Source organism: Xenopus tropicalis, chromosome 3 (genome assembly GCF_000004195.4).
Source record: "Xenopus tropicalis strain Nigerian chromosome 3, UCB_Xtro_10.0, whole genome shotgun sequence".
Taxonomy (NCBI): Eukaryota; Metazoa; Chordata; class Amphibia; order Anura; family Pipidae; genus Xenopus; species Xenopus tropicalis.
In genome coordinates, this window is record NC_030679.2 from 127,989,426 (window position 1) to 128,004,624 (window position 15,199).

General features: G+C 42.9%; 1 protein-coding gene across 2 annotated transcripts; it reads left to right on the forward strand.

Annotated features, from left to right (window-relative positions):
* Window positions 1-409: 409 nt before the first annotated feature.
* On the forward strand, window positions 410-15,199 carry bnip3l (BCL2/adenovirus E1B 19kDa interacting protein 3-like). 2 transcript variants are annotated; one of them, NM_001122808.1, is given in 6 exon segments: window positions 410-463; window positions 9,147-9,327; window positions 9,892-9,958; window positions 11,993-12,096; window positions 13,154-13,303; window positions 13,622-14,881. In NM_001122808.1, coding segments are annotated over 6 exon segments (597 nt in total). In that variant the 5' UTR covers window positions 410-417; the 3' UTR covers window positions 13,671-14,881.

Here is a 15,199-nt window from a genome sequence, read left to right on the forward strand (position 1 = left end):
ATTGGCTATTAGGGGCCTCTATGCACACTATCAGCTTACAGGGGCTTTATTTGGTAGGAAATCTTGTTTTTATTCAACCAAAACTTGCCCCCAAGTCAGGAATTCAAAAATAACTCCCTGGTTTGGGGGCACTGAGAGCAACATCCAAAGGGTTGGGGAGCAACATGTTGCCCCTGAGCCACTGGTTGGGGATCACTGCCCTAAACAATAGGTGACACCATAATTTAAAACAAACTATCGCACAGTTGTCAGAAGCAACAAATGAGAGGCAGTACTGCGTTACGGGTTAACAACATCACGTGATCAGCCGACTCCGCCCCCTCCGCCTCAGGTGATGAGGCTGATTAACGTCAGACGGGGCGTGGCTGCGCAGTGCGGCTCCGTCTCCCGGACAGACTAAAAGCTGCTGCTGTCGCCATGTCCGAGAACAATAACAACAACGGGGAGGAGGCCGCGCTGCACGGTAAGAAGCACATTGTGTAACTAGGACCTCGTTTCGATTCCAGCGCCCGTCAATTGGGTCGAACGGCGAGAATTTGAACGAGCTCAGGACAATGTTTGGGTGCGAAGCTTAGGCGGGATCCCATGATGGGCAGCTGTGGGAGCCAATCGATAATGAGTGTAGGCGGGACTGGAACTTGGAATGACGGATGCGGTCCAATGGGAGATTTAGGTGTAGGTAAGGGCGGAGCTTACATGGACTAGACTAGAGGGAGAAGCGGCGCTGCATTGTTGTTGTGGGTTACTGTACTTTATTCATATCAAAGAGCTTGATAGTGTGATGGTTTCGCTATTAGTGCTTCATACATGTGCCCAGTCATGTGGCTGCCAGTGCCGAGGCACACTTACACGGGTGGGTGTGTGGGAATGATGACGTGTGTGTTTATGTACGGGCCAGCCTATAGCTTCATGTACACTCACTGTCATCGCCAAACACTTGCCATCTGTTATTTACTTTAAATATATGTTACTATGTATCTTTCAGATCATGTTTAATATATATTTCTAATACACAGGAGCCTTGGCTGTTCTGTACCTTGTATCCTTAGAAATGCTCCTTAATGATGTCATCTTTCACATGACTTGCTGAAATGTGTTTATTATAAGAAATAATATACCCCCTGTTGTCAAATATAAGGATATTAGAAGTCACCTCTGCCTCATTCACTTCTAATATGCTGTATTTTGTTGCCCCACAAGTCTTTTTATATTTGAATGTGGCTCAAAGGCCGGTAAGTTTGGGGACCTCAGCCTTAGACTGATGACTAAAGGTGGCCATACAAGCGAGCGGATCTCCCAAATTTGGTGAATTTAGGCTAATTTGGTCGTTTGGCCCTGGGGCCAAACAATCGAATTAGAGCGCCGGTAATAGGCACAGTTGGTTCGGGGACCGCATCAACGAGCCGATGTGGTCCCCGATCCTACTAAATTTTTTAACCTGCCCAATTTCAGGCCAGATATCGGTCGGGCAGGCCTGTTGTTAGGGCCACTACACAGGCCAATAAGGTACAAAATCGCTCTAAGGGGCCGATATCGGCAGCTGCAATCAGCCCGTGTATGGCCACCTTTAGAGAGGTATGTGTGTGTGTGTTTTATAATGCATACAATTGCATGGTAGCAAGACTTTTGGCATGTTGTTAGTCATGTAATCCTTTGGACACTCCCGGCCAAGAGACGGCATGCCAGGGCTAGCCCTATGAAAAATATTCCAAATAAGACATTTTACTGTAGCACTCTGTATTATGACTGCCTAATTGCAGGAGAGTGAGATTATAATAAATCTGGTAGTCATAGCCAGTGATATTGGTTTATATTGGGACAATGTTGGTGTTATACATGTACAGGTATGGGACCTGTTATCCAGAATGCTCTGGACCTGAGGTTTTCTGGATAAGGGATCTTTCAGTAATTTGGATCTCCATAACTTGTCTGCTAAAAATCATTTAAATATTAAATAAACCCAATAGGCTTGTTTTGCCCCCAATAAGGATTAATTATATCTTAGTTGGGATCAAGTACAGGTACTGTTTTATTATTACAGAGAAAAGGGAATCATTTAACCATTAAATAAATCCAATAGGGCTGTTCTGCCCCCAATAAGGGGTAATTATATCTTAGTTGGGATCAAGAACAAGGTTCTGTTTTATTATTATTATAGAAAAAAAGGAATCATTTTTAAATGTCAGAATTATTTGCTTATAATGGAGTCTATGGGAGACGGCCTTTCCGATAATGGGTTTCCGGATAAGGAAAGCCATACCTGTACCTGGCAGTTCATTGTTTTCTCTAGCTAGCCCAGGTTCTGTTTATTTGTTTTTTATATGGTTATGTAACATGGCCAAACGTGTGTCAGTCACTACATCATCTTTAGGGAAAAATATATACTATTTCTATGAATCCATTCACTGCAGCTGTAATGTCCCATAACTGTTTTTCTTTCTGAATTTAAGCTTCATCTTATTGGTAATAGAAAGTAGTCGTTTAGGAGAAAGTTTTGGTCTCATGAAATGAGGCTTCTGTTGCATTTATGCCTTTGTGATAGTTCCCCTTTCAGGCTTCTCTTTGTTATGTTTACATGCCTAACTGTCAGAGGAAGCATTTGAATATGTATTGCGCTGTGTTTGCCAGAAATCTGGTGATGTTGATGTTGGACGCTGAGACAGCGGGGTAGGTGTGTGGCATATGTTTCATTGTAGCTGCACCTTTGGGGACACTATCATAAGATCATAAGTGTTTACACCGTTCGAGTAACCCATAGTAACCAACCAAGTGGTTTTGAGTTTAAAGTGGGTGGCTAGTAAATACTACTTATTGATTTCTGTGGGTTTCTAGACCTTCATTGCTTGTGAGGAATGGTCAGACAATACCTAAGTGACCCACACTTTCACTGTGAAGTTCTTATTTACCTTACAGCACTTATATTCTCCTATTTGTGTCTGTAAGTTACCCTCCCATTTAGACTGTAAGCTCTGCGGGGCAGGGACCTCCATCCTCTTGTCTTTTTGATTTATTACAACTGTACCTTGTATTTATTGTTCTTTGTATTTATCGATTATTATTTTAATAACCCCCCTGTTGCATTAATCTATTGTTCTACTGTACAGTGCTGGGTACATAAGTAGCACTTCAGAAATAAAGATATAGATACATATTGACCCGCCATTTGCCTATGGGGTGATTGGATCATGATCACACTGGGTTGGTGTGTGTGACTCAGGACATATTGTAAAGAGATTTCGGTATACAGAAACCTTCCCATGTACAATGTGTTGTTTAGTGTTTGTGTCCCAGTACCAGATGCGAATGTAGCACACAATAATATACAGTCTTCTTGGGCTACTAAATCTCCTGCCCCCTTTCCTCTCCGCTCTCTCCCAGACACAAGGCAATTTATAGAGTGTACATTCCAGGAACACCTAAAACAACATGCAGGTTTTATATAGGAGTGGCAGTGCAGTAAATCCCAGTGTCCCTGCTGTAATATAGACTTTTCTCTCCATAGCCCTGCATGCTTCCCAATGTTACGTCTGTGTATGTGCAGCACTGTGTGCATGGCTTGGAGCAGTGCGACTGGAATGACAGTGTGCTAGGGCTACAGGGCAAGGCCCATTGAGTGAGTTCTTGTTCTTTGCTCACAAAGGGTGCATAACCCATACATTGTTTTTTTCCACATTCTTGAATTGTTAAAAAAAAACCTCAAAATATTTAAAATTTCTTCCTTGGGTTTTCACATCAAAATCTTCATGTCAGAGATGGTGAAACCATTATAACACATGGGAAGAGTTTTTGCAAGTGTAAAAATAAATTTGGCCTTAAAGGAACAGTAACACTAAAAAATAAAAATGTTTTAAAATAATTAAAATATAATGTACTGTTGCCCTGCACTGGTAAAAGTTGTGTGTTTGCTTCAGAAAGACTACTGTAGTTAATAGAAATAGCTGTTGTGTAGCCATGGGGGCAGCCATTTAAATTGAAAAAAGAAGAAAAGGCACAGGTTACATAAGAAGATAACAGATAACTGTGTAGAATACAATGGGAATCTGCTACTTATCTGTTATCTGCTTAGTAACCTGTGCCTTTTCTCCTTTTTTCAATTTAAATGGCTGCCCCCATGGCTACACAGCAGGGTATTTATATAAACTATAGTAGTGTTTATAAAGCAAACACACAACTTTTACCAGTGCAGGGCAACAGTGCATAATATATTAATTATTTTTATACACTTTCATTTTTTGGTGTTACTGTTCCTTTAACACAAAAAAAACCCTTGATTCTTACAGTGGGTTCCTGTGGGAATTTCATTCTTGGCAAGGAATTCTTTATTAAATATATTTTCCTGAAAATGTAAAATAATGTACCTGGTGAAAAGCATTTTATTTACCAGTAGGTCCTTCCAACTGACACAAGGGCACCCACTCCGATAAGAAGAAGGGGCTGGATGGCTTTTTAGCAAGTGAGGGAATGCAGGGTTATGGGAGATAGCTCTCGGTACAAGTGAGGGAATACAGGGGTATGGGAGATAGCTCTCGGTACAAGTGAGGGAATACAGGGGTATGGGAGATAGCTCTCGGTACAAGTGAGGGAATACAGGGGTATGGGAGATAGCTCTCGGTACAAGTGAGGGAATACAGGGTTATGGGAGATAGCTCTCAGTACAAGTGAGGGAATACAGGGGTATGGGGGATAGCTCTCAGTACAAGTGAGGGAATACAGGGGTATGGGAGATAGCTCTCAGTACAAGTGAGGGAATACAGGGGTATGGGGGATAGCTCTCAGTACAAGTGAGGGAATACAGGGGTATGGGAGATAGCTCTCAGTACAAGTGAGGGAATACAGGGGTAGGGGAGATAGCTCTCAGTACAAGTGAGGGAATACAGGGGTAGGGGAGATAGCTCTCAGTACAAGTGAGGGAATACAGGGGTAGGGGAGATAGCTCTCAGTACAAGTGAGGGAATACAGGGGTAGGGGAGATAGCTCTCAGTACAAGTGAGGGAATACAGGGGTAGGGGAGATAGCTCTCAGTACAAGTGAGGGAATACAGGGGTAGGGGAGATAGCTCTCAGTACAAGTGAGGGAAATACAGGGGTAGGGGAGATAGCTCTCAGTACAAGTGAGGGAATACAGGGGTAGGGGAGATAGCTCTCAGTACAAGTGAGGGAATACAGGGGTAGGGGAGATAGCTCTCAGTACAAGTGAGGGAATACAGGGGTAGGGGAGATAGCTCTCAGTACAAGTGAGGGAATACAGGGGTAGGGGAGATAGCTCTCAGTACAAGTGAGGGAATACAGGGGTAGGGGAGATAGCTCTCAGTACAAGTGAGGGAATACAGGGGTAGGGGAGATAGCTCTCAGTACAAGTGAGGGAATACAGGGGTAGGGGAGATAGCTCTCAGTACAAGTGAGGGAATACAGGGGTAGGGGAGATAGCTCTCAGTACAAGTGAGGGAATACAGGGGTAGGGGAGATAGCTCTCAGTACAAGTGAGGGAATACAGGGGTAGGGGAGATAGCTCTTAGTGCAAGTTGATCAGGGGCCTGGTCCTTGGAAAGAAGGAATTTTTTCCTTACTGTGTTACTATGTTTTCCCCATAGTGAGATTCGATGTATACTAGTATTTGGGGTTAAACTTGCATTCATCTGGTGGCAAAGGTCCCCCCGCCCAGGCTATGTACTTCCGGCCTATTCACAGGCAGGGATCTTTAACCTTCTGTGTAGCTTTAATCAGATATTTTTTACCTTCAGATGGACCATTAATTGGCAGTACTGTGTATTTTACTCTGATAGAGGGCTTGGCAACCCTCACAGAATAGCCATAGAACAAAACCAGAAATTATTGAGTAGGTGATACCTTTTATTGGGTAACTTAATAGATTAAAAAATGCAAGCTTTCTGGACTGCTTAGGTCCCTGCTTCAGGCCTAAAAAAAAAAAAAGATCACCTGCTCTTTTCTGTTACCCTATGCTCATCGTGGCAGAGGCCTTGCTCAGACGGTGCCCAGTATGATGTTATTAATTTTTTTCTAGGTGACTGCCACATTCCCTTAAATTGTTCTAAATCAGGCTCCTTATAGTGGCATCAGTTCATTGGCACTGACAGTGACCATACTTTTGCCCCGTTAGTCAGGTAGAGTGGCAACTGCCCTTCTTTTATTATTATATATTGGCCTTTCATCCAGATTGGTTCAACAATAAATCTAAGCATTGTATGTATTGCTTCTAAATGTAATTATTAGACTTAATCTCTAAAGTAGCCACACAGTGCCCTCCACTTTCTGGAATCACCAGTGGCCGCTGTGGGCTCCATAAGCAATTCTACTATTTGGCTATAGGGATGAGTTTAGGAATGAGTGGGGTGTAAGAAGTGGGTCAGGGGTTTCCTGAGTGGTTAGGAAGGGGCAGACTAGGCTGGCTATGCTGTCCTTAGTTCCCCTCCAGCTCTGTGGCTGCTACTTTGTCTCCTGTCGCTTGTCTGTTGCAGAGGAGCATATGAAGCAGGAGTGTTATTATTATTGCTGATATGTTATTATACATCAGATGGACAAGCCAGTTCTGTTAGTGAGAGCGGGGAAACGTGACTGAGGATGAGTAGTGGCTTGCAGTGTGCGTGCAGAGCGGCACGATAGTGCTCCTTACACACTCACAGCTGTGCCGGCGCCTTAACTCCCTCCTCCCTCTCCCTCCGGCCAACAGGGTACGAATAGCAGTGTGGGAATATTCCAGGGCACCACAAAAGCCAGTGCAGGGAAGGTGTGAGGGTACAGGTTGTGCCAAAGTAAGCTTTCTGCCCAGTCCCATGCTACTGTCCCTATCTACAGCCTAACATCGCTGCTTGTACTCTCTATGTACAGCTGTGGGATCTGTTATCCAGAAAGCTTCAAATTTGGAAAAACCGATCTCACACAGACTCCATTTTATTCAAATAATTTACATTTTTCAAAGTTATTATCTTTATCTCTGTAGTAATAAAATAATAACTAAGATAGGACTACTCCTCGTTGGAGGCAAAACAATCCTGTTGGGTTAAATTTAATGTTTAAATTATTTTTATTTTTTTTTTTATATACAAACTTAAGGTATGGAGATCCAAATTGTGTAAGATCTTTATATTCTCTCACTGTGGCTGAACATTGATGTTATAATGCTAAAATCTAGAGGATCAGATAAAGGGAAGCGTTATTATTTTGGGTGAGGGAGGCCACACTGACCCACAGCTGCACATACGGATATCCTGTGTATTTATAGCTCCATTGCAGTAATGGGTCAGACAATATGAAATAAAGGGAAGCAATGACCTTCCGTAGGAGAGAATGCGGGGCATCCATTCTGCTGATTCAGGGTGGGGAACCCGCTGTGCACGTTTAACTCCAACTCACTGCCCACAGAGCCCAAGTCTATCCATGATTCTGTCAGTGCTTGCCATCCGGCTTCTCTGGCTTGTTATGCACTAAACCTCACAAAACCTTCCCTGGCAGGTTTCTAACTACTTTATATCACCCAAGGGAAGTCCGGGAAACCTTGGGGCATATTTGTTTCCAAAAGTTAATAAATATTACTGGTGATGTTGCCCTTAGCAATTAATCAGCCGTTAGTTTTGATTGGTCACCTACAAGTTAGCTGTTGCTACTGTCTCCTAATAAATACACCCACAGGGTCTTTCTTGCCTCATTGCTGAACTCACATCCAGTTGCATTGTTGGTGGGTGTAAGCACTGAAGCAAAGGCCAGGCAATTCCCATGGCTATCTGTGCAGGGAGTTAGCTGGAGACTTGCAGGCTTTAGTGTTATGGGTTTGTATGGTGTTTATGTGATGGAGAGGGCAGCCAACATGTACATAGCAGTGCATTATCTCTGGCACACATACACCTCCTTCTCGGGGCATTTCCTCTTCCACATTCTTTATCCCCCCCCCCTTTTTTTTTAATTTTAATATAGCATGCCCAAATTACACTGCAGTTTACAGAGATTAATATTACTCATCAGCTCTTCTGATCCCTTAAGTTTAGGGACTTATCAGTTTTTTTGGCTCTTCCCATATACCCCCCTGGCATAGGCTGGCCAGAACCAAGTATGGATCTTTTACTACAATGTACTGTTATTTTTTGCTCTGTTCACAGTGAAAGACACGTGTGTAAAATCTGCTTAGCCCACGCTTTCACTGTTTCTCTCTCCCCCAGGTTATTGTGCTGAAATAGGGACAATAGGGGCATTAAGAGCAAGGGAAGTGGAAAATCAACCTTTTGTGTGTCAGAACCGCATACTGTGTAAAAACCCACATAAAGGGGCCAGCAGTTTGTATATGCTCTTATGTACAGGGTACAGGGCAACTTTGTAAAACTACCACCTATTAATTTATGCCCAGTGCTGTATGAGTACAACACTCATTGCCCCAGGCCACCTACAAAAAAAGGTGACCCCAGTGCACACCTGTAGGCCCCAGACCCTCTACCGCAAATGTCAGACTGGTTCCAATAGGCGGCTATTCGGCATATAAAGCTGACACAACCATAAATATTTAAAGGAGCACATGGTGAATCTCCACATAAGGGTTTTAGTTGCTCTTTAACTACCAGAAATACCAAAACATTTGCTTTGTAATCGTGTGTTTGTCTATTAAGGCCCGTGTTTACAGTTTCATATATTGATACAAGGCAGAGTAGGTGCTGATGTGGGGCTGTGTGTGTCAGGCATGTGTACAAGGAGTAAATACCAGGGATCATGTGTACATATTTCATAAGTGTTCTTATCAGTCAGACTTTGTATTCATCTTACTGCCCCTTTTAATGAATGCCGCACTGCTGTGTGGTGTGTGACTCCTGCACATATTTAGCCAATGAGCTCATGAATTGCTCATTTCCTTGCCCTGCTCGTTAGGCTGTGTGCCAGTGAGTGGCAGGGAGACGTGGGGCTGGCACTGTATGTGACACGGGTAGTCCTAGAAGAGCCTCTGAGCTGGACACACTCCCGGCCAACTCTGTGTTCCTTTGCTCTAGGAAATTACAGCCGATCCACATAATCTATGTAGCACTGGCTGACTGGCTGCTTATCTGCCCCGAGCAGGACCTCACCCATCTGCTGTGCCCGATTACACCGGGCTATAAACATTTTTTATTTTTGCTATGACTGAAGTTTGGGGTCCCTCTGATCCGACAGGTTCCTGGGTGGAGCTACAAATGAACGGCAACGGGAACAACAACGACAGTAACAGAAACGGAGGCCTGGAACACGTTCCTTCCTCTTCCTCCATCCACGATGGGGACATGGAGAAGATCCTGCTGGACGCTCAGCATGAGTCTGGCCAGAGCAGTTCCAGAAGCAGCTCTCAGTGTGACAGGTAATAGGGTCTAGTCAAGTGTTATTGTGTAGGTATTATATATTGAATTTATTTCTAGCTTACAAGCACCCTGCTCCTGTCCCATATGCTTATGTACCCCTCCCTTCAGACTTCTACTCCCAGAAACGCCTCCACAGTTCTCTCTATAACCTTTCCCTAAACCCTTGTGACCGATATACATTTTGGCATAGTTTTAGATCGATCTGCCTAGATGGTTCATTATTCCCCTGCACAAGGCCAGCAGATACTGACTAGTTGCTATGGGATACTAGACTTTGGGTAAAGGTTGTTACACTGCCTTTGCTTGATATTGTGTTCTATATTGCCTCTATCATTTTATTTAGCATGAGATACTCTATAAAGCTGCTTTTTACTATATGAACCCCGTATCTTATTATCTAATTTTTTCCCAGAATTCCATGTCACTTCACATGTCCTGACAGGGGCCCCTGTTAATATAATATGTCCCCTGGTTTTTGTTATTTACGTCTGATTGTGAGCCTTTGTGTGCCGTGGAGAGCATCAGAGAAGAAAACTCTCATTAATCTGGTTTTTATGTTCTAGCCCATCCCCTGAAGATGGACAGATCACATTTGATGTAGAGATGCACACAAGTAAAGACAGCCTCCAGGTAAGCATCAAATGTTTTCTTATAGCCTGTGTGCATACCAAAAATGCCAAATGCAGCCATTTTGCATGCTCTCCAACATTCACTTGCATTTGTATTGTCCTGAATGAATATGACTGTGTTAGTCAGTGTTTTTAAAGGGCTTGTTCACCCTTTTTTTTATTTTTTTTGTAGTTTTTTTTTTTAGTTATTTCACTTGTTGTTCAGCAGTTTGGAGGTTCAGAAGCTATCTGGTTGCTAGGATCCAAATTACCTTAGTGACCAGGGAGCAGATTGAATGAGAGGATGGTAAAGGAATAGAAGAGGGCCTGAATAGAAAAACAAGTTATAAAAACTGTAGCCTCGCCGAGCAGTAGTGTTTTGTTTTTTTGGTTTTTTTTTGTCTGCTGGGGTCTTTGACCCCCCCATTTGAAAGCTGCCAAGAGTTAGAAGAGAAAGGCAAATAGATAAACTATAACAAATTGACTAAACCTAGGCCAAGAATTAGCCACTATGCTCCAACCAGCCAATCCCTGCACCCAGAGCCACCATGTTGGGCTGGGTGCAGGCACATGGATTAGGCGCTGAAATGCATACACAAGTGTTTGGTGTTGAAATCCACTCTGTGTGCCAGCACCTAGCCTGACACAATGGCTATGGGTGCAGACACAGGGATAGGCTGATCGGAGCACAGGGGCTGTTTCTTGGCCTGTATTTATCCTCCAGTTGAGATATAACCTGGTGTGTCCATAGCCGTTAAGTTTAAAGGTGAGTTTCCCCTTACATAAGCACCTAATACTAAATATCTGCTTCACTTGAATTACATCCGCATCAAACAAAAAATGGCTGCTGTATAGTTACTAGCAACAAATTGCAAGAGCAGGGCATAGAGTATGTGCTGATATATAAACCCACTGCACAGCACTGCTTATGTAGTGGTTGGTTATTGGCATGTAAATGACAGGTAGTTAGTAGCCTTGATGGTCCATAACCTACAAGGAAAATGATTAATGTTACTTAATACTAACAAGCACCCATGTTGGTAAATTAGGAGTGAGTATATACTTATATAGTGCATAAAGGAGTCACAGACAAGAACAAGTTAGTGTTATTCCTACTGCAAACCGATAAAATAATGTACATTGTCCAGTGCGCATCTGTCCGATATATTTTCCTGGCTGACAAATGCCACGGCCAGCATTGCTGAAATCCTGTTAATTAAATGGGCGCCTCCTAATAGCAGCTGCTGACTAAGTGAGCGCGAGCGCTGACCTGCATTACTGCACTTGTGGAACCTGCTCGGCAACACTTACCCATCAGCCTTTGCTTCCTCTCAACTTCATTCACCTGATATGGGGCCGGATAAAGGGGGAAAATGTGAACGAGGGATCTCACCTAGAGCCTGCTGGCTCCTAAGCAGCGAGCCTGGCGTGGGAACAGCCAGGGCCCATTAGCCGTGTGTGCTAATAGCTATACTAAAGCTGACGCGTGCGACGTAGCGTAAATGTATTCTAAGGTTCTGCTTTGTGGTGGTGTCGCCTGTGATTATAGGGAAAAGAAACTGATTTGACTTCTGGGAGCAGGCAGAGCCTTTTGTAGCAGGAAACCTGTGTGTTCTCTATGTATTCTTATGGGGGAAATAGGAGCCGTAATGGAGCGTTTATACTTAAATAAAAGTTAAAAACTAGGTGCTGGAGCCACCTGCGCTACTGTGGGACCCAGTCACTGTGGGTTATACCCAAATACAAGTTTGAGATCATACTGTGGTGTGCCCTTGTTATGTGGGTTGCAATATCCAGAAATCTGCAGCATTGACATTTCTCCATTTCTTTTAAACAAACATTTTTGTTATCACCTCTGCAAAAAAAAAATAAAAAATGATCCTATACCCGAACTACATTGTGTATGAAGGGTTGGAATGGTTTATTCTGTAGCACAGGGAGACATTGCTGCAATAAAGGGAAGTAAAGCGAACTGATCTGGTTCGTGCCATGGTTATTTTGTATGATTTGTTTGTTTTTTAACCGCTAAATGCCACCCATCTGCTTTTTCTTGCAGTCTGAAGAGGAAGCCCCAGAGGAAGAGAAGGAAGTTGATGCTTTAAAGAAAAGTGCTGACTGGGTATCTGACTGGTCGAGTAGGCCTGAAAATATCCCCCCAAAGTAAGTTCTGCCCCTGTGACACTAATGGCATAAAGAAACTGATTTTATTCCTTTTATCGTCTATACATACAGGTATGGGACCTGTTATCCAGAATGTTAGGGACTTGGATCTTTGTGTAACTTGGATGTCCATCCCATAAGTCTACTAAAAAATCATATAAATGTATAATGAAGCGGTAGAATTTGTTTACGGTCAATAGGACCTTTCTCAAGGTCCTTGAGAAAGGTCCTGTTGAGGACAGAAATGTTGGATTGTTTTTTGTCCAATGTGTTCACAATAAATTTGTTTTTTTTTTATATAGTAGTAGCTCTTAATACCATAAAAATGACACTGATAAAAGAGCGTTACTTTAGATTTGCTGGAAGGTTTATATCCCCTGTCCTGTTAACCCAGATATTGTTACATGCCTGAATGGCTATGATATGTTTTTGCCAGAATAAACACTGTGAAGGAAAGTGCTCATACTGTTACACCCTCACTTATCAGTTCTTTCCTTCGACTGGGGTTTTTAGTCCTTTCTGCATTGTGTGCTTATAGTTCATATCACCCTCTTACAGCTCACTAGAGAAATATACAAGGGGAGGGGTAATTGGATATTCTTGTTTGTTCTTAATTCTGGGTCTAATCTAAAAATGTGTTCATTTAAGGGTGAAGACGCACGGAGCTACTAGTAGCAGTTACATGTCACTGCTACTAAAATAGACATTGCTGATTATTTACTCTGTGTGTTTTAGCAGAGGTAATTCTCAGTATTTTCTGGTGTTTAGTAGCATTACAAGTAGCTCTGTGTGTCTTCACCATCTCAAAGCAACTTCTGCAAATCGTGGCGCTGCGTATGCCATCCCACTGGCGATTTACATTCTAGCCGGTGGGATTGCATTACGAGGAGATTAGTCGCCCGCTACGACTAATCTCCCCGTCTGTCACAGCACGAAGTCTGGTCGTCTTCAGGCATTGTTTTGTAGTCCTTAATTAAGCTTTCTGGTTTCATAAAAAGAAAGTTTTATGTTGCTTCCTAAACTCATTGGCATTTGTATTTCCCTTTTTCCTCTGCAGGGAGTTCCATTTCCACCACCCTAAAAGGTCTGTGTCTTTGAGCATGAGGAAGACTGGTGCCATGAAGAAAGGTGGTGTCTTCTCTGCAGAGTTCTTGAAAGTCTTCATCCCTTCTCTGTTCATCTCCCATGTGCTGGCTCTGGGATTGGGGTGAGTGCTGGAATGTGGCTCTGGATTATATCTGAGTAAGGACTTGTGGGTGTTGCTTGATCAACTAGTGCTGTCTGAGTCGGAGAATATGCAAAGATTTTCCTCAAATTTAGGCTAGAGTTTCTCCTCATGCAAGGATGGAAGGATGATCAGAGTAGAGTTTTTGGATCCTTACATAGGAGACTATAAGATAATAATGGCTGAAAATAAACAAACTAGCTTCAGCAATAAGTGGTTATTTACTTTTTTTTAGCATTGCTAGCTGTGCTGTGCCCTATCTGATCACTGTCTCTGCCTGATGCAATATTTCTGTTTCAGCATTTACATTGGTAAAAGACTGACCCTGTCTTCTGCCAGTTCCTATTGAAGGGGGCATGACTTGGAATCGAACCTGTGACCGTGTGAAGGTGTGTTCCTGTCACATTTTGTGCATTTGCACCATGTCAAGCATGATTCAAAGCACCCTGTCCTCTGCACCCATCTGTTTTTTTGTTTTTTTTTTCTTTTTTTAACCTCCTCTGGCCATCTCATGGGCTCAGAGCACTAATCTCCATTGTGACATCCCAAAGTCACCAAGCAGAGGCAAAACCCTAATCACTCTCCATTCAACTCAGAGACAACAGCAAGACTTGTCCTGATCAGGGAACATCTACTTCCATCAAATTCCACAAGCTAAAGACACTCCACAGTGCGGCACATCCAAACGGGGCTATGCCAGGCCCCCTTCTCCTTTGGTCGGACACCGTAACTATGCCTTAGTCTGGCTGATATCCCTCAACCTCCGGCTGCTGATCAGCAAAACAAATTGTGTTCCGCCATAATAAGAGGCCCCTAGATGCAGAAAATTTAAGTACGCTGATATGATTCCCCTCTCCCCGACCACTGTCTTTAATTTTTAAAAGCAACATTTATGTGGGGAAACTGTTTTTGCCACTCAGTGCACACTTATCTTTTCCAGTATGAGGGTAGCTCACTACTGTTCATTAATTACGGCAAATCGCCCCCCCCCCCCCCCCCCTCAGTCTGCTTTATGCCCCCACACAGAGACACTTTGTCCCAAAGTGACATCTTTTCTTTTTTTTTTTTAAATACAGGAGCCATTTCTGAGCACCTCTGGCCAGGCGGCCAACGTAAATAGGTTTGGATTTCATTTTTAGAGATGTCTATTTTAGCCTTTCCTGTTTCTTTCCTTCGTCGTTTTGTTTGCTCTGTGTAGGTGTAAGCATAACATTCAGGTACCTAATATTCTTTATAAGAACTAACCAGCCAATGGAAAATGTCATTTGAATATAGTGCAGATTGTACTATTCCTGAGCGAAGCTTTAGTTGGACACGGCCCCACTGTTCTTCTGTTTTCTTGCAAGAGATCCACTTAGACGCAGGAAGTGGAGACTTTTTTCCCTTTTAAATATAATTGGATACATTTTTCGAAAAACCGCTATTAGATTATATCGACAACGTTTTCTTTAGTGATGCAAGAGATTTTTACTAGTGATGACTTCACGTACGTGTCTATTGGACTGTAGTCGTCTGGGCTTTTGTTGTGCCATTAAAAAATTCTTAAGTATATATCTAAAACAAAAAAAAATTACATTTTGAATAATCCCATATAGTAAACTCCACTCATTTAGTATCGCTGCTTATCATTGGGTGTTCAGTTAGGGACTGCAGTGGCTTAAATCCATGTGGGTCCTCCCTCCCTCTCTGTCCAACACACACTGGGGCACAGTGACTTCATCCTTTTCCCTTTGTACAGATGTGAAGTGCACAGTATTACTTTGCTGATGTTTAATTGTATTTAACTACTCATACAGGAACCACTGGCAATACATAACGTAGATTTTCAGACATCTCCCAAGGGTAACAGGACTGAGGGCTCTCAGTGGTAAACTCATT